This window comes from Nicotiana sylvestris, chromosome 2 (genome assembly GCF_000393655.2).
Source record: "Nicotiana sylvestris chromosome 2, ASM39365v2, whole genome shotgun sequence".
Classification (NCBI taxonomy): domain Eukaryota; kingdom Viridiplantae; phylum Streptophyta; class Magnoliopsida; order Solanales; family Solanaceae; genus Nicotiana; species Nicotiana sylvestris.
This window is the reverse complement of record NC_091058.1, coordinates 85,366,705-85,381,889: the sequence shown is the minus strand read 5'-3', so window position 1 is coordinate 85,381,889 and position 15,185 is coordinate 85,366,705. Positions and strand designations below refer to the sequence as shown.

The window sequence follows — 15,185 nt, the reverse complement described above, 5'->3', positions numbered from 1 at the left end:
AGAATTTAAGCCTAAAAAATATGTAAGAATATTACAATTGGAAAACAAAGGTATTCAAAACTAATAAAGTATGTTATAGGCAAATGAAAAGAAACAACATGGGCAATGATATGAAAAAATTCAACAACTCTTTATATTTGTTAAATATTTTAGCTCAGTACTAGCTCACACTTCAGTTTTCACCCTTTTTGCTTTTGGGGTCCACAGTACTCCTCATTTTCTCACAGGTCCTCAGGCTCAGCTAAGCTCAACATCTCATTTGTTTACATAAATAAATAAATAAATTAATATACATTTGAGGCCTGTTCTAATAAGTAAATTGGAGAAAGCCGGTTCTGGAATCGAAAGCGAATAGACTTAGAGGATGGGTTCGGCGGGGAAAGCAATCTACACGGTTGGTTTCTGGATCCGAGAGACAGGCCAAGCCCTTGATCGATTGGGCTGCCGCCTCCAAGGCAACTATTACTTCCATGAACAACGTAAGTATCACCTTCATCTCCATTTATTCAATAGAATAAACTAGGGCTTAGGTATTTGATTATTTCACACATCTGTTCAAGTCGGAGAACGCACGCTTTCAATTTTATAAATTTTGTTTGGTTGCTGCATTTGCTGTGGTATGTTGTCTGAACATTGATTTGATTATGTTGTTATGTTGATACATCATGTATTACTGCTTCGTAGAACGCAAAAGAATAAGTTATATGCATTTGATCGGTGTTAATATTTTCCTCCATTCAGAATAGACATTCAATGCGGTCTAACTTTGAAACTGTAGTTTCCAATGTATTTTACTGGTTATCATTCCCAAGAAGATGGTTTAGTGGTTGAGGCATAGGTATAAAGGATAACAACCTGGAGCTTAGGTTGGAATTCCCTCTATAACACTCAGTATGAGCCTATTGTGTAGCCTTGGTAGACAGGATTGCCTGACACTTGTGCTTGCGGGCTGTAGTAGGCTGTCTGATGAATTAGTTGGGCTGTATGCGAAGCTACAATTTTTGTACAAGAAAAAAGGTTCATTACTAGTATTTGCTGATCCAAGCTTATCGAGAATGATCATATAGAGTAGCTATTCTGAAGGCTGCTCATTATACAAGTACTTATCATATATCTTACTATATGTCTAACAATAATCTGAAGAGCTAGATTTAAACTTTGTATCTAACCTAGTTCTACATAGTTCCGCTTACAATGTTGTGATTAGCATAACTACCTCAAGCCAATTGTGATAAACTAAACTGTCTATAAATATCTTCGTCAAATATGGAAGAAGCTGTTCGCTTAGAATCTCAGACAAACATTGCCATTGTTGACTGTGATGATCTTATTTGTGCTCATATTTGCTCACAATCAGCCAATCCCACTATCTGAGTTTTGCATTCTATTTTATATATTTTGGCTATACTTCTAGAATTATTTCCTCTTCCAACTTTCTTTCCTCTGTTCTGTTATGATATGTTTTTCCTCTTTAGTCAAACCACATATTTTCATATTTCATCTTGATGTGCTATGTACAATATGGAGTACATCTTCCTTTAAAGTTTTTGAATCTCTACCTCCTTTTGTTTTCCAGTGTCGAGGCATAGAACTTTGATGAACCTGTTTGACAAAGTACCAGTTGTCGAAAAGGATGCATTTGTGGCCCCAAGTGCCTCTATAGTTGGTGATGTTCACATTGGTCGTAGTGCTTCTATTTGGTATGGATGTGTTCTGCGAGGTATGTTCTGCTTCTACATACCATGTTAGTTTCAGTGCTTAAAATATCTCTTGTAGACTTAGTGGTGCAAATATGCCGCCATTATACTGATCGTTTTTGAAGCATCCTTTTTTCTACATTGTAAAATTTTCCTGGAGGTATTTGAGGAGGGGTGAGCAAATCATTTTTCCTTGTCTCATGAAGGCTTTGTTCTTGAATTATGTGAACGCGTAAACTTTTAGAAGACAACTACATCATGGGGTCCTCTAGATGGTTGAACCAACAGAATGTCCTATACCAAATCTTTATTTATAAAATGTTGTTTGTTGAAGGTTAATTAGCTTAGCAAAGAGAAATTGCTTATTTCCTGAAAAAAATCTTTAACGCTGTCCGATAACCTTCTAAAAAAAAGTCAATTTCAAGAAATAAGTATTGTATCATATTGAGACAAGAAATTCGTCTCAAGAAATCATCATTTATGTACCAAGAAGTCATTAAGTTCTGAAAAACTCCAGTACAGTCTCAATTTTAAAATTGGGATGCTGATTTTCATATCAATAGATAACTATTTTGTATTCAAATTTTTCTTTTTCTTGTGTTGGATACTGGATTGTTGATTTATCTTTTTTAGATTCTTGGATTGAGCATTTCCATTGATCTTACTCTTTTCAAGGCTATTCTCGTAGATCCATATGTTGTTATTGTTTTTCTGGAAAAATAATCTGCAAAGTTTACCCTTCCCCTACAAATCTACTAAGCTTGATGACTCTATGTTGGGCAAGTTTTGGTTTATACACACTCATTGCGGTTACTCTATAAAATGCTTTGGAATTGTGTGTCGTGTTTAATGCATGCTGCCAACGATGAATGAGTGAGTATGCTCACAGGTCTTACATTATTGAATAAGATTTTGTTCCTTTTCAGTTTTTAACTTTTCTTTTTGGTTATTATGAACCTACATCTACCTCCTCATATATTATCACTTCGTCTTTTCAGAGCACCTTAAGGAGAAGAATATATGCTCTTTTTTTTTTTTGATGGGTAAATAATATATTATGTAAATATTTATAATATATGCTCTGCCTTGGGCTCTAATTCTGTTAAAAAGTTTGGGCTTCAATCAATTATAATTACATGGTGTTTTTTTTTTTTTTTTTGGTGTGTGTGTGTGTGTGTGTGTGGAGTGCCCTGGACATCTGTGGTCTTTGGTATGCTTGTTCTTGCTCAACATGAGATTCCATGCAGGTGATGTGAACAATGTTAGCATTGGAGCCGGAACCAATGTCCAGGATAATTCTCTAATTCATGTAGCTAAATCAAATATTAGTGGAAGGGTTTTGCCCACGACTATTGGGAAAAATGTTACCATAGGTGAGAATTATCTGGCAATTTAGGGCATAATATACATTCAACCATGAATTTTTTTGTAAGCTTGATGTTTGACTTTTGACATCACACTGTAAAGGTCATAGTGCTGTATTACATGGATGTACTGTTGAAGATGAGGCATTTATCGGCACGGGTGCAACTGTGCTTGATGGGGCGGTTGTAGAGAAAAATTCTATGGTTGCTGCTGGTGCCCTTGTCAGGCAGAATACAAGGATTCCATGTGGAGAGGTATGTGGCTGCCTTTATGCAACTCATTTTGCCATTATCGTGGGTAGTTTGCATGCGTAAAGGTTTCTGCATGGGTATTTACCAATAGGTGTAGAAGTAAAATTCTGTACATACTGATGCTAGAGAATAGGCGAAGATGAGTTAAGATGCTGGACTGGTACAAGGGAATTCCTAGGGCAAAATCCTTTCCATGTTTTGTCTTGCTCTCTCTGCTATTATGAAATATATAATTCTCTTTTGTCGCAAATTTAACTTGCTAACACGTGTAATTATGACACTAAAAAACACAGGTCTGGGGAGGAAATCCAGCAAGGTTCTTGAGGAAGCTCACAGAAGAAGAAATAATGTTTATCTCCCAGTCAGCCATGAACTATTCCAATTTAGCGCAGGCCCATGCAGCCGAAAATGCAAAGAAGTTGGATGACATTGAATTTGAGAAGGTTCTGCGGAAGAAATTCACTCGTAAGGAAGAAGAGTATGACTCTATGTTGGGTGGTGTTCGTGATACACCTCCAGAGTTTGTCCTGCCTGATAATGTCCTACCAGACAAGGCACCAAAGGCCTCCTAAGTGTGGGTTCCGACTGGAGTTCCCCCTGGGTTTTCTGATGTTACCGGGCAACTCCTTTTGTTTTGGGCGGATTAAGGTGCAGATGCCTGCGTTTAGTTTCCAATAATTGAGGCCAGGCTGAAATATCAAAGATCAATATTGGTATGCAGCTCTAGCATTTTTTTACTTACCATGTCTGGCTAACCAGAGCCTATTGACTGTTCATGAGAAACCAAAGCTACAGTCGAGCTTAAATTTTTGACTGTTTAAGCAATATGAGAAACTCCACCGGTTATCCTCCTCGACCTCAATTTCTTAATTGCATTTCCTTTCTAAGAAGCTTTAAAAGACATATAGTATCACACACCGGGTCATTGCCAATGGAGGTGGCAGCCAATTAAAAAAATCATAATCCGATTTATGTTATGCTATATCCACAATAAGTGAAAACCTGAAAGAGATTTTAACACTGTTAGTCCCTTTGTACATTTGTGCACCCCTCAAAGCTTTATACATTTGTGCACACAGCGTGAAAATTTTTCTTTTAAGTTTGCTTACAACAAAACATTAAAGTTCGTACATGAGAGTAGAGTAGTCAAACTAGTTAAGGCCCGCAATATAAATTCTCTATCTATTTGGGTTTCTCCTATTACAACATTCTCTTGTTAGTTAGATTGCCTAGTAAATTTTTGTACGTGGGAGGCAATAGGCATTATCCTTGTATTAAGTTCTTTATGTAGATAGTTTGAATTGCATATAATTTTGTAAAGTGGTAAGATAAAATAATATATACTCTTCTTAATGACTTCACTTTTTGGTTAGCAAGATATAAGAAGGGTTTTACGTCAAATTCCTAACCACACCTAAGGCAGAATTCTGCTCAAAAGAACATGGACATGGTCCAATGGAAGGGAATGCTAAGCTAATAATGCTAACTATCCGAATTCGAAGGGGCATAATTTCTCTGTGATTGCAAAATGCATTCTCTTTCAAATTTTTTTTAAAGCATTGTTATTGATTGGACATTGCTAGTCTTGACTTTTTTGATTGCCATATCTTGTTACTGTATTTTTGGTCTACGAAGGATCTACTCCCATGATGCCATCAGTGAAAATTTTGAAAAGTTAGAAATAGCAATTTGATTTGACATGAGAAAATATTAAAAATAAATACCTAAGTGATAAAAATCATGAGAAGAGGGACTAGAGAGTGGACAGTGGTGATTTGTATGTTGAGGACAAAGGGCTGCACGCTTGTGTTTATTTGCAGTTCCTGTCCATGCAATCATGTTATCTTCCAGCAACTTAATTAAATGTATATCTAGACGCTTAATCTACAAGATTAAACTAATAAGTACACACTGTTTCTATACATGATTAAGTTTACAGACAATGATTGGAATGAGTGTTTGGCTTTAGCAAGATGTGACTTTGAATAAAGTTAGCCAACATATCGGACCCCAGAACCACTCCCCCTTTAGCCTTTAGGAGCCTTTTCTTCTTCATAGCCTCTTGCAAATTGCTATTATTCACATTTGCCCTCCTTTTACTATATCTTTTCCAACATAAGGAAATGCAAAAGCATTCATCATTTGCCCTCTTGGCAATTCATAATTGGTCGGTTGATGCAAAGAGTAACCAAGAAGAAGAGCCTATTTCTTCTTTTTTAGACATATTAAAGTAGTAGAATAATGACATGTTTGGATCTAAATCTTGTCTTTCCTATGCTACAATTCTTTGAATCTTTGAACAAAAATGCTGAAAAAGAGAAAAAATTTCTCTCTTTGTATTTAGCTAATTGCGTACTGTTAGAGGATGAAATGTAAAGTAATCCAAAGTAGAGATCCTTATTGTCCTTGTAACAGCACTAAAAGAATACCAAATAATAAGGCTTGCCTTTATTTTCTAACATTTTAACTTATTTTATTACATAGATTTCTTTCTCCTAGTTGCTTAATGACGTGGTAGGTAAATCGGTTCTTACTTTTGGCATCTCTTGAGTTCTTCCAAGTTTGTCACATCTATGTTTTGGTTTATATATCCAACATAGTTGTTGACCTTTATGAATAATTTTAATTGCATCATGTTAATGTTATCTGTTTCACCCAATTTACTTCGCTTCCCTATATGGACACACACATAGTAAACACACATAACAACTGAAAAATACCCTTATATACTCTTAGTAATTGCTATAAAGAAACAATGGAATTGCTTATGTATATATATCGCACACAATATTTATTTCATGTGTTCTATATCTACGACCCCAGTCTATATCTTATCCGATTTGTGAGATTTATATATATATATATATATATATATATATATATGATAATAATGCCCTGGCAAAGAGCACAAAATATTCATTTGCAATTATTATGACGGTTGAGTTGATTCCGACGTTGTTTGATAAGAAAATCTGTGGTTTTAGTTGAATAACAGAGTTGGCAATAAGAGTTGTTGGTCCCATATATGACCAATTCTATCAAGTTTTATTATAGAGCATATTAGTTGGTGTTATTAGTACAATAGGTTTTTGTTGAAGCATATTTTAGTAATTATAAGGTACAAAGCGTAACCTAATTAGTACCATCATTGCAATTTCCTCGATTTATTTTGTTGTAAATGGTCATATTTCTACATCAAGAAGAGTTGTGAGGAGGCCATCAGAATCCCATCCCAAAAATATTTAAAGCACTTAAACGAGAAACCGCTTAGGTTCACACCTCATGTATCTTTGTCTATCTAATTAATGTGACCCACGTTAGCCATCTACCAAAACAGGTAATACTCTCTTAATTATCTGGATTTCAGTAGTCTCATTATTAGGAAATATACTCTCATGTATCCTCAATATATAGTGGGGAGACGACAATGTAAAAATACTTTCATCTTCAATTTCTTCCTTCTTTCCAATATCTTTTTGCGTATTTTAGCTTCTCTTGATGTTAGAATTTTAGAGGAAAATTGTTGTCCAATTATGTCTTTTTTATTTGTTTAATTTGTTGACTCGGTGAAAAAAAGAATACTTTGTGCTTGTCATGATAAACAACTTTGACTTGTTTTTTTTGTGTGCTTCTTTACAAGAAAAAAGGAAAGAAATACAACAATCTAAAGTTATTTTATCATGACAAGCACACATTCTTTTTCTTAAGGAATGACAAAGTTTAAAGAGATAAATATACACAGAAGTCAAAAAAAATTAACACGTAATATATACATATAAATAATAAATTATACATATTTAAACGGTGTAATTTTTCGACATACAAGTCTCAGTGAACACTACTGGGAGCTATGTCTCTCTCTATATAGAGTAGAGACTAAAAAAAAATTGACAAGAAAAACGTGTATTTTTATGTGTATATTCTTGTCTGTATTGGGTGACATTGTTTCACAAGTGAGGCCAAGGCCTGGCCGGAAATTTTTATTTTGTGTCTGATACAACTGACACTAGTTGTATGAGATAACTTTTTTGTCTCACAGTTTTGTGGACCCAGATTTTTATGGACCCAAAATTGTAAGATTGAGGTCCACAAATTTGTGAGACAAAAAGGAGCCTCATACAACTAATGTAAGTTGTATGAGACACAAAATAAAACTTCTCGTTGTTTGAAAAATTGAAATACATGGAATGGGGCCAAGTCTACGTGCAATCCACAATGATTAATAAGTCTGACCCTGACAGTTGCTTATTTTAATCTCGGGCTCGTTTGGTACGAGGGACAAAGAATAATTAATCTCGAGACTACATTTAAGAAGAGTTTATCTCATGTTTGGTTGGGAGAAAATTATGGTATAATTAATCCCAAAATTAATTATCACAGAATTATAGTATTTTTTTATCCCCATGAAAAGATGGAATAACTATCCTGGGATAACATCTTTCGAAACGATCCCTTAATACTTTATCTTTTCACTTATAAATATCTGTATTATACTCCATTTATCTTCTTAAAAGATACTACGTAATAACCTTAATTATAAGAGTATTTTTCTAATTTATCCTAACGTTTCATTTAGTTAATACTCATTCAATAAAGGTGTTTGACTCAAAAGATGTTTGACTCTTTTGGACAAATCAATCAAAGATGAAGGGTAAATCGTAGTCAAACTTAATTGATTCCAGACCAAGAGATTTCATAATAATAAATGTCTAGGGGATGACGAAAATATCGACAATCCCGTTAAGATTTAATATTGCCTTCTTCCTCAGTCCCTGAGGAAAGAATATTACAATTGCTTTTTTTTTGTACAAGATACAAGAATGGAGCTTTGTTCTTATTTTCCTTCTGTGGGAAAAAAATGGAGAAGCCCCTCCCTTGAAAGCCTTCCTGGGCTATATATATATATATATATATATATATATATATATATATATATATATATATATATATATATAATTGAAATCCTTCACCCTCAGCGTGACTTGACGCGCTCGGGCCAGCGGTGCGTTCTGGTCGTGAATCTAGGCGTTGCTCTTTTCGATTTGTCGAATATTGTGGAGGAGAAATGAAGTGGACTCTATTGACTTTTATTACCCGATTGTTAAAAAGGGGGTCGTGGGCAACCTGGTCGGGGTGGTCAGATTTTGACCAATACAGTTAGTCCCCCCGTCTATCGGGGCCGTCCTTTGTCGGGCTCGACGGACGGATCATGTTTGCAGTGTAGTCGAGAGGAATCTGACCCCTGACTTTCTGTTCCTTAGTCGCGTTTTGTGGACTTTTTGGCGGAGTAGAGGTGGTATTTCGATACTCGTGGACCGTTGCGATGGTTTCGGGATCGAAACGTCGGTTGGCAATGAAGCGTTAGTTCGTGGATGCCACCATTATGACACCTGTACCTAGGAAACTGAAACGTATCGTGCCCTATCAGATTCAAATGGCGACTCTTAGATTTCGTGCTAGGGGAATTTATGTCTCTTATAAATAGGGGAACTTGTCATTTGAGTATTTCACTTCATCATTCATTTGAAAGAGTTCTTCAGATATTGTTTTTTCTGATACCCTCAATTCTTGCTTACCTTCTTGCTCACTGCGACCTTTAATCTTTTCTTCGTATCACTTTTTTCGGAGAGTTTTCTTCTAAAAATGGCTGGCGATTCTTCTCGTGATAATCTTCCTGTCGTTGATCCGGTAACAGAGAGCTCTGTTCAGGCCACCGGAGAAGTGGATGCGGTAGAGGATGAGGAGATTCCCCCGGTAGATGAAATTCTGCCTTGCCCAGGTAGGGACGCAACTGACTTCAGTTTCGGCAGTGGAGCGGAGCCGGAACACGTCACTTCCATTGTGAGGGAAAGGGGAATTGTAGAGTTGAGGGAACAGTGGGGAATCCCAAGTTTCGTCGAGCGGCCGACAGAGGGGGACGACAGAATTCACTTCGACCGCCCCGGATATTGTGTGTTCTACGCCTACTATTTCATTGTAGGGTACTCACTTCCTCCCTCCATGTCGGTGGTAGATTTCTGCCGCTACTACGAGGTGTGTCCTGCTCAGCTTTCTCCTTATTTGTACAAGTTGTTTCTCATGCTGCTCAAATATGCGGAACTTGCCGGTCGTGAGGTCACTTTGGGCCATATGCTTAGCATTTTTACTCCACAACTGATTCGAGGTACGATGATTCATGCGCGTCCTCGGGGATCAAAGGGTCTAGTAGTGAAGATGGACGATAGAACCAATCGTCGTTTCTATGAAAATTACTTTTATGTGCGGACCGAGCATATTGTGGCGGACCCGACGGGATTCCCCGAGAGATGGAACTTTGCTCGTAAGTTTGCGTCTTTAATTAATGAAATGTTCGACCATTTTCCATGGATGCTAAACTGCTTTGTTTTTCTGCAACTGAGAGAATGCCCCAGCCGCCTGTTGAAGGGATTCGCGAATGGGTGGAGGCCATTCTTTGTTTCCATGAGAGGTTTGGACGCATGTCTCTTACAGGTGAGATGACATCCTTATCTACTGTCTTTCCCCCCCCCCCCTTTTTGTTGTTTAGCCTCTTATGTATCATTCGTCATTGTCAGGGAGGGTTCGGAGAGCAAGGGCCCCTCAGCTAGCCTTTCGCCAGTCGGCTGCATCCGCTCGTCTTGTCGATGTACCTGTTGCACGCCCTTCGTCGAGGGCTGCTTCGGTTGAATCCGCGGCCTTGGTTACTCCAGTGAGGGCCGCTTCTCAGGACGAGGTCGCGACCAGTGTCGTCCGTTCTACGAACGAGTCACCGTCGACTGGGGAGGAGGAAGGGCCATCGAAGAGACGGAGAGTAGAGTTTGAGATAACGCCTCCGACAGTGATTCACCTGGATGATTCTCCCCCGACGGGTTCAGTAGAAGGTGTTACTGCAGCGTCTCCCACAAAGGCGGAGCGGATTGTTGAAATTGGCGTCCGTGGTCAGCGCTCGGAAACTCCGGCTGCCGCCGTGGCTCAGCGAAAAGTCTCTGCTGTTACTGGCAATCAACGCCTGGTCATGGTAGAGAACCAGACCTCTGGCGCCACTGTTGTGATTTCAGACGTGCCCTCCTATTCTGCAGCGGATCGTGCTCCTTCTTCGGCAACGGAAAGGGGAAAAGGCATGATGGTTGACAAGTATGAGTCCGAGTCAGACCTGGATCCTGATGATGTCAGGATGTACGAGGAGGGCCTTACTCATTCGATGGTTCACACGGGGGGCTCGACTCGTATTCTTCAGATCCCTTCCGGTGTTAACCTCTTGGTAGAGGGGGGGATCTAGTGCCGCAATTCAGCCTTTTATGTTAAGAAGCTGAGAATGAGTCCATTCGGGATGTCCCCGATGCTGAGTTGAGGGATGAGGTGGCCGTCATGGGCTTAAGGGTACGTTGCATTTTGTTTTTGCTTTAGGCCTTTTCCCCTATTCGAAAGTATTAGTTTAACCCCGTCCTTATGATTTTCAAACATACATGGTGGAGGTACAAAGCATTTGCAGGGCCAACGTCTGGGCAAGGATTTTCTTGAAGATGCTGGAGAAGTACCGTCGCTACCGCGACAGATGTCGTGAGATGCATGAGCGGCTGAGGACCGATCCTCGTAATCGGGCTCTCGGCGAGGAGATGGAAAAAAAGGACCAGGAATTGATGCAAACGATCTGTAGTAAGAGCGAACTCGGGGAGCAGCTTCGCATTAAGGACGAGGAGCTCGAGTTGGGCAAGGGGATCGTGGCGGGGTGTGAGCATTTGCAGGGTAGGTTGAGGTCAATGCAGTCAGAGATGGACCAGAACTTGGTCAAGGTTGAGGCGATGAGTACAGAGTGGATGAGAAAATTGACTACGATGGAGAGCAAAGTCGTTAGTTTGGAGAACATTTAGAGAGTTTGGTCTAAGGCTTTGGCAAGGGCAGCGGCCTTGGAAGACACCATCCGCGTACTCCAATCTGAACAAGAGTCGGAGAGAGCGACAGCTACCCTTAGGGAGGCGAGGCTTGAGGAACGCATTGGACTGATTGGTCAGGAGGCGTCGATTCTGGGAGATTGAGTCGCGACCTTGGAGGCGGAAAATGCACGACTACAGGTCCGAGTTGCTTCGTCCTCCGCTGTCGTTCCTCACCAAGTGCATGAGCTCTGGGTTTATGCTAAAGCCCAGCAGGACATCTATAAGAGTTTGTGGGAGGCGGGCACCATGGCCGAGGCTGCTTACGAGGAAGCGCGAGCGAAGACTCGTGAGGCTCGCATCAACTGTGGATACGATGCGGCGACACCTGAAGCCAATGGGGGTGCGGATGATGATAATGATGAGCCTTGTGGAGATGGTGACGATAGTGGCGGTGATGATAGCGGTGATGACGCCAAATGAAGAGTGTTGTCATTTGTCTTTTATTTTTATTTTATTTGTTGATAGTCGTCTATTCGTTCCATCTTCTTTTTTTCTTCTTCTTTCCCCTTTTTTTATTGGTCGGCCTGGGCCATATGTAAGAGGCGAAATCCCGCACTATGACATTGCATAAATAAAAGTTTCCTTCTTCGCTATTTGCCTTGTACTTCACTTTTTATTCTAACTATCCATGGCCTCGGAGCGAGACAGAGGCTCGCCCGACGAGTCCCGATTTTTCTTTTCTTCCAGTGGTGGTCAAACGTTTTTTCCTTTTTGGCAAAGGCCCTTGGCCTTAAAGGGAGTTATTTCGAACTTATCGAAATTACAGCCCGTCGTCGTTCAAGCGACGTCGAGCCTTCTTTTTTTCTTTGATGGAGAAGGCCCTTGGCCTCAAAGGGTGTTATTTCGAACTCATCGAAATAACGGCCCGTCGATGTTCGAGCGAGGTCGAACCTTTCTTTTTCTTTGATGGCGAAGGCCCTTGGCCTTAAAGGGTGTTATTTCGAACTCATCGAAATAACAGCCTGTCTACGTTCGAGCGAGGTCGAACCCCTTCTTTTGTTTGATGGCGAAGGCCATTGGCCTTAAAGGGTGTTATTTCGAACTTATTGAAATAATAGCTCGTCGACGTTTGAGCGAGGTCAAACCTTTCCTTTTTCTTTGATGGCGAAGGCCCTTAGCCTTAAAGGGTGTTATTTCGAACTCATCGAAATAACGGCCCGTCGATGTTCAAGCGAGGTCGAACCTTTCCTTTTTCTTTGATGGCGAAGGCCCTTGGCCTTAAAGGGTGTTATTTCAAACTTACAGAAATAACAGCCTGTCGACGTTCGAGCGAAGTCGAACCCCTTTTTTCTTTTGATGGCGAAGGCCCTTGGCCTTAAAGGGTTTTATTTCGAACTTATCGAAATAATAGTGATGGCGAAGGCCCTTGGCCTTAAAGGGTTTTATTTCGAACTTATCGAAATAATAGCCCATCGACGTTCGAGTGAGGTCGAACTTTTCCTTTTTCTTTGATGGCGAAGGCCCTTGGCCTTAAAGGGTGTTATTTCGAACTCATCGAAATAACGGCCCGTCGATGTTCGAGCGATGTCGAACCCCTTCTTTCGTTTGATGGCGAAGGCCCTTAACCTTAAAGGGTGTTATTTTGAATTTATCGAAATAACAGCCCGTAGACGTTCGAGCGAGGTCGAACCTTTCCTTTTTCTCTGATGGCGAAGGCCCTTGGCCTTAAAGGGTATTATTTCGAACTCATCGAAATAACGGCCCGTCGATGTTCGAGCGAGGTCGAAACTTTCCTTTTTCTTTGATGGCAAAGGCCCTTGGCCTTAAAGGTGTTATTTCGAACTCATCGAAATATCAACCCGTCAACGTTCGAGCGAGGTCGAACCCCTTATTTCATTTGATGGCGAAGGCCCTTGGCCTTAAAGGGTGTTATTTCGAACTTATCGAAATAACAGCCCGTCGACGTTCAAGCGAGGTCGAACCTTTCCTTTTTCTTTGATGGCGAAGGTCCTTGGCCTTAAAGGGTGTTATTTCGAACTCATCGAAATAATTGCCCGTCAATGTTCGAGCGAGGTCATACCTTTCTTTTTTCTTTGATGGTGAAGGCCCTTGGCCTTAAAGGGTGTTATTTCGAACTTATCGAAATAACAGCCTGTCGACGTTCGAGCGAGGTCGAACCCCTTTTATCGTTTGATGGCGAAGGCCCTTAGCCTTAAAGGGTGTTATTTCGAACTTATCGAAATAATAGCCCGTCGACGTTCGAGCGAGGTCGAACCTTTCTAGTTTATGAAGGGTCGGGCATCTTCCGTGAAGTCCTAGTTTGTTTGGTATTGCTTGCATCAGATGGTTCAATACTGGTGGACACGAGGCATCAACGTTTCACATAGGCTCGCGTTGTGCGCGCATTATACTTTTCCTGCCTGACTCCGGCAGTTTAGCTCGGAGATGATGCCGACAGGGAGGGCTTCGGCTGCATCGAAGTGATTTTTGTTCTTCAATCTAGACGTCCTTGCGTACATTCGTCCACACAAATCTTATATGCTTACTTTGACGAAGTGTGGGAGGTGAGGGTGAGATGTTCTTCGCTCCCATCCGGTGGTCTAGTGGGGGGGAGTTGGATTGTAGCATCGTTTGCCTTGTTCAGGATATTCGCAGCTGATGTGGCGAGGAATTCCAGGTTTCGTGAATTCATTTGTTTCTCCTTCCCTCAACGCGCTATTCCCATGTCTCGCGTGAGTTAGATTCTCCTTTCGTGCATCTCTTGGTGAATGATTGTGTTTCTCGGCTTTGATCTGGGAAAAACTAGGAGTTTTCACTAGGAAATCCTCACAGATGGCGCCAAATTGTTTGACTCAAAAGATGTTAGACTCTTTTGGACAAATCAATCAAAGATGAAGGGGTAAATCGTAGTCAAACTTAATTGATTCCAGACCAAGAGATTTCATAATAATAAATGTGTAGGGGATGACGAAAATATCGACAATCTCGTTAAGATTCAATATTGCCTTCTTCCTCAATCCCCGAGGAAAGTTTATTACAATTGGTTTTTTTTTTTTTTGCACAAGATACAAGAATGGAGCTTTGTTCTTATTTTCCTTCTGTGGGAAAAAAATGGAGAAACCCCTCCCTTGAAAGCCTTCTTGGGCTATATATATATATAATTGAAATCCTTCACCCTCAGCGTGACTTGACGCGCTCGGGCCAGCGGTACGTTCTGGTTGTGATTCCAGGCGTTACTCTTTTCGTTTTGTCGGATATTGTGGAGGAGAATTAAAGTGGACTCTATTGATTTTCATTACCCGATTGCTAAAAAGGGGATCGTGGGCAACTTGGTCGGGGTGGTCAGATTTTGACCAATACAAAAGGTAAATTTGGAAAAAATAGTTATAAATGTCTAAAACATCAAATATTTTCAAGCAAATCCAGTTTATCAAATTACATTAATATTTTTGGGACTAGAGATATTAATATCCAAATCACCGAGGAAGTATTTTCAAATAATCCTCGAATTCGTTTTCTTACTATAAGAAAAAAAATTTGATTTAGTTTTTTGATTAAATTTTAACCAAGAATTTTTGTCTGCGTCATTTCCTTCTTGATTGGTATTTTCAGTTTCTACAATTGAACCTGGAGAAGAGGAAAGATTCAATTATTAGCAATGGTCTCGAAATTCTAATAATGTACATTACAAATTACAATTCAAATTCTGACACGTTGAGCACTAAAATGGAATTACAATTCAAATCCAAAAATTGTTTTACCATAAAACTGTTTGGAGAGTTAAACAACTTTTACAAAGAAAATTAGATAAGGCTCATTTTCATAATCTAAACTCTCCATTTGTTTCCATTTACGTGATTTACTTTCGTCTATTTAAAAAAAAAAATTAAACTTTTATTTTATTCTAATTTATAGTCACTCACATATGACATATTTATAGTTTATTTTAAAAACTTCATGTTCAGTTAAAGTACATTATATAAATAGGAACAGAAGGGGAG

The 15,185-nt window shown here is 39.7% G+C and overlaps 1 protein-coding gene across 1 annotated transcript; it reads left to right on the top strand.

Moving 5' to 3' along the window:
- Positions 1 to 167: 167 nt before the first annotated feature.
- LOC104245587 (gamma carbonic anhydrase 1, mitochondrial-like) lies at positions 168 to 4,169 on the top strand. Its single transcript, XM_009801208.2, has 5 exons — positions 168 to 479; positions 1,577 to 1,720; positions 2,945 to 3,070; positions 3,165 to 3,316; positions 3,607 to 4,169. Exons 1-5 carry the CDS (start codon positions 365 to 367, stop codon positions 3,883 to 3,885), a joined length of 816 nt encoding a protein of 271 aa, XP_009799510.2. The 5' UTR covers positions 168 to 364; the 3' UTR covers positions 3,886 to 4,169.
- The last annotated feature ends 11,016 nt before the right edge of the window (positions 4,170 to 15,185 follow it).